The 12,139-nt window shown below is 33.6% G+C and overlaps 2 protein-coding genes across 9 annotated transcripts in view; both read right to left on the reverse strand.

Annotated features, from left to right (window-relative positions):
- Positions 1 to 12,139, reverse strand: part of LOC118745572 (putative nuclease HARBI1) — a 754,224-nt gene that overhangs the window by 485,143 nt on the left and 256,942 nt on the right. The gene's annotated exons all lie outside the window — the stretch shown is intronic.
- LOC118745573 overlaps positions 5,882 to 12,139 on the reverse strand; it is a 33,955-nt gene continuing 27,697 nt past the window's right edge. Inside the window, exon 3 of the mRNA XM_036479063.1 lies at positions 5,882 to 6,398. Within this exon, the coding sequence (XP_036334956.1) occupies positions 6,177 to 6,398 (222 nt within the window). The 3' untranslated portion in view covers positions 5,882 to 6,176. The remainder of the gene's footprint in view (positions 6,399 to 12,139) is intronic.

Raw genomic sequence — 12,139 nt, forward strand, 5'->3', positions numbered from 1 at the left:
TAAGGACAAGCACACCTAAAAAGTTAAACATTCTAAAAATAGAATTACTAGCAAAAACCAACAATACCAACAACCACATGATCAAGTGAATTGCAGCGGAATAGCTGCGCTTGATTGTGTTGGCATAACACAAATGAAAATAGTGGAAAAATGCAAACGATAATTTACATGACGTACTTAGCACGGTACATAGGCAACTGGCTGAGTCAGTGGGATCGTCGGTTCGAATCCTACTGAAAGAAGTCTGATGAGGAAATGTGGTGATTTCCGAAATAGCTATCACTTCTACCATTTTTTCAAATTATTGTTGCTTTTCCACAATAAAAATTTTAATTTAAAACGGCCTCGAGCTCAATATAGATTGTTGAACATAACATCAAACGTAATTTGTTCATTGACCTTCACGTTAGTATCTACAGTAATTGCCGTGTTAATATAAAATTTACTTTTTGTCGCTTACGCCCTTTTGGTGGTTAGGGCTCGATATATTCCCTAAAATCTCTCGTGAACTATTCCCAGCAGTCAATTGATTTCTTGTGAGCACGTCGAAATAATTGCAATTAATGATCGCATCTGTTAGCGCAATGTGTGCAATGTTAGCTATCAGTGTTAATAATTTTCGCGCATGTGAAGCTTTGACTCGCTTCTCTATATGCTTGGTATTCTTCGCTATTGGTTGTTCTTAAAATTGCAAATGAGATTGGACCTTTTACATTTACCAATAGCATTCTTAAATAGTAACACTCTGCGTAATTTGTGTGCACTGTGTAAGCACGTCCCAATGCATTAGAAGAAAAGCATTTGCATATCCTTCAACTCGAATAGACCGCTTTCGTCGTTCAAATATTTTAGATGTGTCTTTCCATGTGTAATACTTCAGCACTGCTGCGTATAGCACTGCCCACTTTTTCTAAAACTATGTTCACATATCAATATTATCTCAATCAAAGCTCGTTTTTTAATCACCCCGTTTACACAGGCAAATCTCAGATTATTCGCCGTCAAATTTGTTGTGCTCGTTATTCTCACATCTCAAGGAAAAGTTATGTTTCTTCTCTGTGCCACCGTGATGACGTTTTTCTGCTATAATAAGCAATATAAATGTATTTTAACTTAACATTTTATTAAAAATACCTTTACAAACCTCTTTTACTTGCTAGCGTACATTTTTGTTTACTTTTACATTTGGCATTTCTCCTCTTTTTCGCAAAAACAATCGATAAAACTAGGATGGACACCGAAAAGTTATCGGTTAAATCTGAGATTATTTTATAATTACAGATTAACAAGGGACGAATTTTATATGGCTAATCTCTTGTTATAATTACAGATTAGGGTGTTAAGCTCGAAAATGCGGATAATCTACTTATATGTGAACCTAGTATAAATGAGGTATTACTTCATCTAAATGACATATATATATAAGTATATGCTAAATATCATACATCTGTATCAAATAGCTGGGAAGAAATGATGAATAGTGGTTTCCTCTTAACTGGGGGTGTGGCTCCGCCTTTTTCTCCAACGATAATATATACCCTCATATGCATATGAAATCTATATCTGCGTAAATAGTTCCGGATATATAACGTATTTCGATTTTTTTCCTGTATGGGACGTGGCACCGTCCATTTTTCCAAAATGATATACAGCTTGATTTATAAAGCACATAAGTATACCCAAATATCATTACTCCGCTCATAGTAATAGCGGGAACATTACGAATTAAAATGTGGCCTTATTTGGAGCCGTGGAACCGCCGATTTGTCCATTCTATAAATTCTATATAGCCTATGTTTCCCCCGGGCCACATGGACCTACAGGAAATATCTTATAAAGATCGGTTAAGCAATTTGGAGACCAATAAAAGTCACACACACGCACATTCATTTTTATACATACCCAATAAACATTGTGGGGAACGTTCGAAAATGAACTTCGATATCCAATACCAATATCGAACTGAGAACGAACTCATAAGCAACCTTTTCCAACGTTCATATTATATTGTAAACACACTCGAGATGGGTTCGAAAAAAATGAAAACCATAGTAACAAAACAGAAAGTGAAATCCTGCTCATTCTCGAAGTAAAATGTAAGAAAATCACTCTCTCTTATTAAAATTTCAATTCGATAATCGACTGGATTTCGAATTCACAACGAAGGGAAAATATATTGGATAAGGAAGGTTCACTTTGCTTGAGAAGGGCCTAGTTATCGGATCGAATACTAACCTACTCCGCATTCGTTATCGTAGGTGAGACTCGAAGAACAAATTAATTTTCCAAGCCCAATGTTTATTGGGTAAGGTGGTTACATATTATTTAGTTGTTTTGTTTTTCGAAAATTTATTTGAATAAAGATATTTTAAAAAACAACTTTCTTAAACTGAAAAGTAGACTAAAATCTCAACATTAACCAGGTTCCATGTCTGGCGCACACGATGTCTTAAAATTTATTTGATTTAATTTTATATAAGGGTATATATCAAACCTTATAAATGCATTATAAACCGTATAAACTCATAATTCTGTAAACTTTATAAATCAACTGTTATATATTTTAAATATTTATTTAAATGAACATTATCTCGTCTAAATATAATTGTTTCCCATTTAGTGAGGTCATTTCTTAAGTTTCTTAATCCTCGTGCTAGTAGTATACAATTACTGATACTGTGCTCAACAACCAAAGAAAACACGACTATAATCGCAACTCTAAACGAAAGGAGAGTATGGAGTGTTCATGTTCTTAAATTTGGGGCACCGAAATTGCGCATATGGAAACTGTGCATTTAGACATTATTTCGGTTGCAGCCGAAACTGTGCATGTATGCATTACTTCGCTTTTTTCCATATGCATTATTTCACTTTTAAAACGAATGTATGCATCAGTGCAGAAAAAAATTATCAACTGATAAAAAGTAACCTACTTGTAGTTAGCTTTTTTGCGGGATTTCTATAAAATATATAACTTGTGGTGTAGTGGTAAGCAGTGCGCGCTCCCACTCCGCAACGCCTGGGTTCAAACCCTGGTCAAAGCAACATCGCAAAAAATATAGAAAAATAAAATTATAGTTTAAAAACCTAAAACCTCCCTATTATAATTGCCATTCATACTATCATCAGGTATGTAACTTGAGCATAGAAATCGCTGCATCTTTTAGGCGCATCAATATTACATAGTTACATCCCGAGTTCATAAACGGAAGGTAATAATAAAAAGGTTTTTTCTTAACAGCGGTCGTCCCTCGGCAGGCAATGGCAAACCTCCGAGTGTATTTCTGCCATGAAAAACAGCTTCTCATAAAAATACAATCGCCGTTCGGAGTCGGCGTAAAACTGTAGGTCCCTCCGCTCTGTGTGACAACATCAAGGCGCACGCCACAAATGGGAGGAGAAGCTCGGCCAAACACTAACTTATGTGTAAGCGCCAATCTATTATTATTATTATTATTATTATTATTAGTATTATATAACTTGTAGTTAGCTACAAAAAGCTAGCTTGAAACAAGTGGACAAGTAATGCAGGAGTAAAGCTCGAGATTGTTTTCTTTAAACGGGTTTCTATTTAAATATCCTGCACTTCGCAAATACTTTTTCGAATTGAGGACAAATAAAAGCAAGAATATTATCATTTTCAAGTTATGTCTGACGGAGTTCGAATATGGGACACCTACAGCAGAATATTTAAACAAATATGAAATGTGATAAAATAAATAAATAAAAAAAAAAACAAAAAATATAAAAAAATATGTTGTTTTTCCTATTGATATTTTATGCCCAAAAGTAGTTAGTTACAAGCTGGTTACATCAAATGCAGAGGTAACCAACCTTGACTACATCTAATGCAGAGCTAACCACCCTTGACTATTTCGCGGCCATCGCCATAGAAATATAGTTAGCTTTCGTCAATAAAATTATACAGATAATAAGTGAATTATAGGTCCTTCCTAATCAACTTAAAGTTAGCTTATAGTTAGATACATTTCCTGCAAGGTACGCATAATATCGGTATTTTCTCATATGCATTATTCCGGTTTTCAACCGAAACTCTGCATGTATGCATTACTTCGGGTTTTTCATATGCATTATTTCGGTTTCCAACCGAAACTGTGCATACATGCATAATTTCGGGTTTTGTTATATGCATTATTTCGGTTATCAAACGAAACTGTGCATGTATGCATTCCTTCGTCTTTCACATATGCATTATTTCGGTTTCCATCCGAAACTGTGCAAGTATGCATTACTTCGTCTTTCAAATATGCATTATTTCGGTTTTGAACAGAAATTGTGCATGCATGCATTATATCGGTTTTTGTTATATGCATTATTTCGGTTTTCTAACGGAAGTGTGCATATGGATAATTTCGTTTTTTTCCAATATTAATTACATATTTACCTCTACTTAGTAAGGGTTTTAATCCCTAAGCGCGGTCGAAGGCCGCCTACGCAGAGAGAAGTTCTGCGCAAATATACTTCCGGTCGCCTTTTCCGGCAATACAAAAAGGAGAGTTCTACTCAGTAAGGGATATAGTTCCTAAGCGCGGCCGAAGGCCGCCTACGCAGAGAGAAGTTCAGCGCAAAAGTACTTCCGGTCCCCGTTTCCGGCAACACAGAAAAGAAAATTCTACTTAGTAAGGGTTATAATACCTAAGCGCGGCCGAAGACCGCCTACGCAGAAAGAAGCTCTGCGCAAAAATACTTCCGCCCCTCGTTTCTGGCAACACAGAAAGCAGAGTTCTTTTTAGTAAGGTTTATAATCCCTAAGCGCGGCCGAAGGCCGCCTACGCAGAAAGAGTTTCAGCGCAAAAATACTTCCGGTCCCCTTTTCCGGCAACACAGAAAGGAGAATTGTACTCAGTAAGGGATATAGTCCCTAAACGCGGCCTAAGGCCGCCTACGCAGAAAGAAGTTCTGGGCAAAAATACTTCCGCCCTTCGTTTCCGGCAACACAGGAAGGAGAGTTCTACTTAGTAAGGGTTATAATCCCTAAGCGCGGCCGAAGGCCGCCTACGCAGAAAGAAGTTCGTTTTCATGGATGCACTATTTCGTTTTTTGTCATATGCATTATTTCGGTTTAGAGTCGAAACTGTGCATGTATGCATTACTTCGTTTTTGTCATATGCGTTATTTCGGTTTTCAAACGAAAGTGTGCATATATGCATTATTTCGGTTTTTTCATATGCGTTATTTCGGTTTTCAACCGAAACTGTGCATATATGCATTATTTCGGTTATTTTTCAAACAAAACTGTGCATATATGCATTATTTCGGTTTTTTTCGTATGCATTATTTCGGTTTTTTCATATGCATTATTTCGTATGCAAAGTTTCCATATGCACAATTTCAGGGTGCCCTTAAATTTCTATCTGCTTTTATTTAGTTTTGTTTTATTTGATTTACTTTATCTTATTATATTTTAACAAAATACTTTTTTTTTTAATTCGCTAGAATGAATAAAATAGACTAGTCAATTCAATAAGACCAAGTTCGATCCCTGGGCCAGATCACCCCCAAAAATTGTGGAACAATTTTTTTAATACATCTTTTTTTGTTTTATGTAAGCAATTTGTTTCTTTTATGGTAAGTTTTTATTTTACCAAATATATTTTAAAATACAAATTTACTTAATTAAAGAAAATAGACTAGTCAACTCAATACGACCTAGGCTCGACGCAGACAACGCTTGCAAAACAGAAACGACTTATTTTATTTTGATTTGTTTTATTTTATTTCCCTTTATTTTAGTTTATTAATTTTAATTTTATTTCTTTGTTTTTATTTTACTCCAATTCAATTCTATTTAATTTTATTTTGTATATTATTTAAATTTACTTGAATTCTTATAAAACAGGTCCTGAAAGAAATGTATCAATTTTTCAAACTTCAAATTTATATTTGGTTTTTTTTTGTTGACAACATGATCCAGATATTTACAAAATTTAATATCACAATTAATTTTGTTCTATTAGTGCAAATTTGATTTAACTGTCCATTGTTTTACACAGGATTTATATTGCATCTGCTGCTACTCGCTGTTGTTGTTGCTTTTGCCGTTGCCGTTTCTGTTTATTGTTTACTGTTTTACTTCTATTCCTGATGCACGTGTGTTGTTGTTGTGGCTATGACTGTGGTTGTTGTTGTGGCTATGACTGTGGTTGTTGTCGTGCCTAAACAGCAGTCTCGGTGTGACTATGCGACGAGAGTCGCTCCACATCGATCTCGGGTATCGTCAGCTCATCTGGAATATTATCAGCATATTCTATGGATGAAGTTTCTGAGAGTCGTTTACTTAACGATGTTTGCTTGCGCAACACTTCAGCTAAAGATGTGTTAGTGTGCTCTCCATATCGCCCATCGAGTCCTTGTCGAAAAGCGTTGACCACACGAATCTAATTTTGCCAGATAAATAGAAAACAAAAATAAAACAGTGTATGAAAGGTAAAAAAATTAAAGAGAGAGAGAGAAAAAATGACAGATGGTGTTGATGTTTGTTGATTGGTGGTTGGTGTTTGTGCGATCGGACGAATTGTTGATTGGTCGGTCGTTTGGCGGCAGTGGGCACAGGTAATTGGCATCATTGGACATGAAGAACAGGCACACACACGTAGGTGATACAGATGGAAGATTTAGAGCGAACAGAGAGACAACAGATGACAGAAGAAGACGTTAGACATATGTACCAAAACGAGTAAAGTCGCAAACATCATCGTGGTCATGATCAAGAGCGTGGGCGTGGGCGGACGAAAAACGACCACAGTCATCGAACGAGAGGAGTTGTTGATTGATACAGGTTGTGTGCGGAGAGAAAAAGATAAGACACAAATAGAAATGGCATGTGTTGTACAGTTATAAAAAATTATTGTCGTAAGGAAAAATATATTGACATATTAAACATAAAAAACAAAACGAAAAATAAACCACAAAGCCACATTTAAAACGCAAAACAAAAAAATTATAAGTACGCAAATTTGTTATAAAAAAAAAACATTTTAAGTTTCACATTAAATTTATGCAAATAAATATTTAACGTAGAATGAGACACGAATGAAAGTGAACTTAATGTAAAGAAACAGTAATAAATCGTAATCATTTAGAAGCAAAATGATAGCAAAAAGCAATTTTATTTTGTTAATTAAAATTTTTTGTTTGTTATTTTTATTATTGTAAAGTTCGTTTATTCATGCGGTTAAAGGAAATTTCGGTAAAGCAAAAATTAGTTGTTCATATATGCGGTGAGTAACAACAAAAAACACAAGAGAACATCAAATATATGTATTTCATTTTTAATGCCGAAATAACAACAGAAAACCACATGCACATGCGGGCAAACCACAGAAAACGCCCATAAACACATACGTATTTTACATACACATCCATAGATCAATATATAACCAATACATAAGGACATAGTGTGAATTGCAAATGTGGTTGTAGTACCACGGGAATACGTATGTATATGTATGTATAGTGAGAAAATAGCGGGGTTATGAATGTTCATAGACCGTGGTAATGTTAAGATGCACAAGTAGAAGGTGTACAACAAACAGCACCACAAAAAAATTGTAAGAAAAATGTAAAGAGTGGAAGAGTAAAAAACAAATAAAAAATATTTCACACATTAGTATTTTTATAACTTTGCACATTTATGAAAAAATAACAGTTATGTACTGAAAAAATTTTAAAACCAGGGACCGCAAATAATGATTGTCACTCAAATTTCAGTCATACTGAAAGAAATTGGTTGCAGACATAAACAGTACACTTTATTATTGAAATGTAATAATTGTTGCACATACTATCCTTAGCAGCATACATATGTAGTTAATTAGTTTTTGACTATATTAAAAAATTCAGATAGGAAATGTAATTTTTTTAAACTTGTTTTCTTTCCTTAAGCTAAGATCCTATCATCAGCGCAATGGGCCGATTTTCGGCGCATTTCATGTACCGATGGTAAGGACAAACACAATTTTTCAAAATTCGGAAATCTTAGCCGAAATGGTGCTGAATATAAACAACCAAAATGAATATTGCTGTACCGATAATGTGAACACTCTTTTGCTTATTGTATGGCAATGAAATTATAAAAAATGCGGTGATTTTTACCGATCGCTCATGCGCCGATCAAAGTCGACAATGTGTTTATTGTTATTATCAAGGAACGGATTTTATGGAAATTTTTTTTTTTTTTCTGCTGAAGAGATAGAGTATATTCGACAAGGAATGTCCACGATTTAGCTTTCCCTGATTCCACAAATACACATTTGATGTTGCCTTTTTTGCCTTTTTTAAGATATTTGCCTTTTTTAAGATATTTGCCTTTTTATGCCTGTTGTACCTCTAAAAAAGTATTATTCCTGATAAAAAAAGTTTCAAACGTTACATATTTAAATTGGGCGCCACTTATATCAACTCACGTCGAGCGAACGTTTATTACATTCAAGGCTGTGATAAAGCCTGTTCTGTTACTAAAAAATCAAGTTGATAATGAAGAAAATCGACGCATAAATAAAGAAGTAATAAGTGGTCATATGAAAATGTGCAAAGATTTTTTGTATGAAAAATGAGCAGGAAAGGATGTCACACGCCATGTAAAATATCTCGAAATCTTATCGACAGGATAAAAAACTAACTCGATTTTCGGAATCAGCGAGCAATTCTAAATAGGAATTGGATAAGTACATAGTGGCGTCCGTTGAACACATTTCTGTAGACCAGTGTTATTTTTAATTTTTTGTCGTTTTTAATGAATTCTTTTGCCTTTTCTGCTATTTTTAATGCCTTTTTCTGCCTATTTCGCTATTTTATTTTGCCTTTCCCAGCCTATTTCGTTATTTTATTTTGCCTTTTTTAAAGGTTTTTAGGTCCTAAAAATCCGTTCCCTGTTTATTATTAATTAAGCACGATAGCGTGGTCATGTTGTACCGATTAATTTGGCCGATATGCACCAAAAAGGATTGTCACAATATGCGATGTTAATAGGACCACTCAAAAAGTAGTTGTACAATTTTTTAATAAGTAGCAATCAAGCACGATGAAAATCTGTACATATTGTGCCGTTTGCGCCGGTAGTGGGATCCCAGATATAGAAAATAGTATTTTCAAAAAACGTTTTTGCCAAATCACATTGAACAGGTAGTATCAGTAGAGCAGCTGATTTGATTTTTTTTATGATTTGATCTCTAAAATGTCAAATATATTTTTAATTTTTCTTTACGCAAATTATAAATTGTCAAAATCGTTTTGCATGTGAAACCTTTGCCCATACAAAACATGCGATTGAAGAGTAACTTTTGGAACGTTCACCTACCTCAGCAGCACAAACGCTGATTACCGGGCCTTGTTTTTTTTTTTTGTATTTCACATGGCTCACTTTGATTTACAAGAAACAAATCAGAACAGTTTTTGACACTTTAAATACCAGAAGCAACAACAAAATTCGCGTAAATTTTGTGTTTGCTCTAATGCTATTACCTGTTTGATATGCCTTGGCTTTTGCTTTTTTTTGCTTACTTACTCAGAGTTTTTAGTTGTATGTTTGCTTTTCATTCTCTCAGCAAAACAATACAAAAAATAATTTTTATTTCTAGGAAAAAAATTACACTAAAAAATAGTTTTAAGTTTCTGACCGAAGTAATTGGCACCTTTTGAGCTTAATTTTTTGTTAGGAAAGTGTAGTTTTTGTATTTTTTTGCTTAGAAAATTAAAAGCGAAATTTAAGTTCCTCTTTTTGATTGTAAATAATTGTAATTTTATTTTATTTTTACTCAGAGTTTTACAAAAGTCGATTTTTTTGCTTGTATGTAGCAAAAAATATAATTAACAAGTAATGTTTAGCAAAAAAAACGACTTAGAAAAAAAAAAAATATATATATCGTCGTTTAAAGTACAAAACCGCGTATCACGATAATGCAAAACCGCGTATGTAAGGTCACCAAGATTTTACCGGAGAGAGTAAAAATATATGCTACTCTTGATCAGCGGTATAACAACTATGCTGTTATTTTGCAGTACATGGTCTAATATCGATATATTGGTATGAATAGATAAGGCATTATACTTGGAGCTTCCTACGAGCAAATCTAATTTTTGGCACAAATGTTAGTTACGCGGTTTTGCAAAACGACGTTATGCGGTTTTGCACTTTAAACGACGATATATATACATATATTTCATGATCCATCCAATGATCGGATCTAAACCAGATTAGTATGGGACCACCTCTGAGATAGTACCTTTCCGATGCAAAAAGAATTCTCGAAATCAGTTGACGTGGTTATGCAAAGTTATGCGTTAACATACATAAAAAAAAAGTATTTCGACGATCTGATAACCTCCTCCGTTTTTGGAAGTCGGTTAAAAATAGCTTACATTCTGGGCAATACATAAATTTTTACGAATAATATTTATTTTCTGATCAATGAAACTTAAAAACTAGTTATTAAAAAATAGTTTTCCAAATAAAATTTTAATATGTTCGGTCCCTGTATAAAACACTATTTTATATACATACATATACATATGTACAAACTGATATTTGTGTATAGCAAAAAAAATCGACAGCAAATGAAAACATATAATAGTCTTAGACGAGTATGTAAATATGTATATACCAAGGATGCATTGTAACGTTAATTTTAGCGTTTACCAAAAAAAAAATCAATCGTTTCTGTTGAAACGATTCAGTTTTTTTATCGTCTAGGTAATTATCAAAATAATTCTATTTTGGTTTTTAACGAAAAGAATTTCAATCGTTAATGCTGGAGTTGTAGCATGCATTTAGGTGCTAGGTGTTAATAGTGAGCTGACAATGGCATACAACAACTTTTCGTTGATTTATTTTGTTTCGATGTTAACGATTGGTGATTTAATTCATTTCAACGTTAACGATTGAGTTTTGTTTCGTTAATTTAGCTCTGAAACGAAACAAAAGTATTTTGATAAGCTATTTTTGCACATCAACAAAACGAAATCGATTCATATAGTTTGTTGAGCATCTCTGGTATATACATATCGTTACCTTAATATAGAAAGGCCCTGACCCATTTTCTTTCAAAATCCGTTTTCGTACAAAACTATGTAGATTACCCAGTAAAAAGTATTTCTGAATTTGAAAGCAACTGTTATAGTATTAAATTAGTTGCGTATCGTTGAAAAAGCGTCTAAAAGAAAAGAAGGAAGTTCTATACCAAGGTAGCGATAAGTATGAGGTGCGTACATACATACATACAAATCTTTATTTAATTTTAATATCCATACTATTTACATAGTCCAAATAAACATACATATCTATTATACATGTGTATATCAGTGGCAAACACACCCACACTAATACATATTGCGAAGTGTGTGGCAGCGCAGTCCTATTGGTTTCCCTGTAAACCATTTTTTCAGAGTACTTTAAATTGTAGAGAAATTTTAAAGAATTCGTAAAGATCTCATCCGATTTTTTGCCGAATTTTCTAAAATAAAATAAACTGTGCACACTTCGATTCTTTTACGAAAATTCGGAAGAAAATCAATCGGTAAAGCAATGAAAATAATGATGGTATGTGAAGAATTTTTTGCAGAATTTTTTCAGAATTTTCTATATTTTTCGTAAAGAAATTTGTTTACGAGTTCGTGTCAACCACTTCATATAATTTTCTTTGAAGATTAGTAAAAAAATCGTTACAGAAATGAGATACTCCTAAAGATTTAGTTAAGATTTCGGGAACTTTGGTTTGCAGGGTTGTTGTGCTCTGCCGAACACTCGCAGCCCGACGTATGTAGTTTACAGTGTGATTGCAGCGACGTTGGCAGCTAAATACAACCTATCCACGCGTGAATAAGAAAGCCAAAAATGTTCGACACTGATACATACGCCACCAGCTCAAAAGCAGGGAAATGTGGAACGTTTACAAAAAAAATACTTTACTTTTTAAAACTGTTTGTACATATCGCTGGCTAAGAGTGAAAAGTTGCTAATTCCACTTTTTATAAAATAATAAATTTTAAAGCAAGAACAAATAAAAATGCATCTATTTCTAAAATCTTTTCTAGACACGGATACGCAAGTTGGCTTAGTTCAAAATAATATGTGATAAGTCCCAAACAATAAAAAAAAACTTTTCATTATTCATCTATAGTA

Source organism: Rhagoletis pomonella, unplaced genomic scaffold (genome assembly GCF_013731165.1).
Source record: "Rhagoletis pomonella isolate Grant_MI unplaced genomic scaffold, Rhpom_1.0 Rhpom_scaffold_00009, whole genome shotgun sequence".
NCBI classification, from domain to species: Eukaryota; Metazoa; Arthropoda; class Insecta; order Diptera; family Tephritidae; genus Rhagoletis; species Rhagoletis pomonella.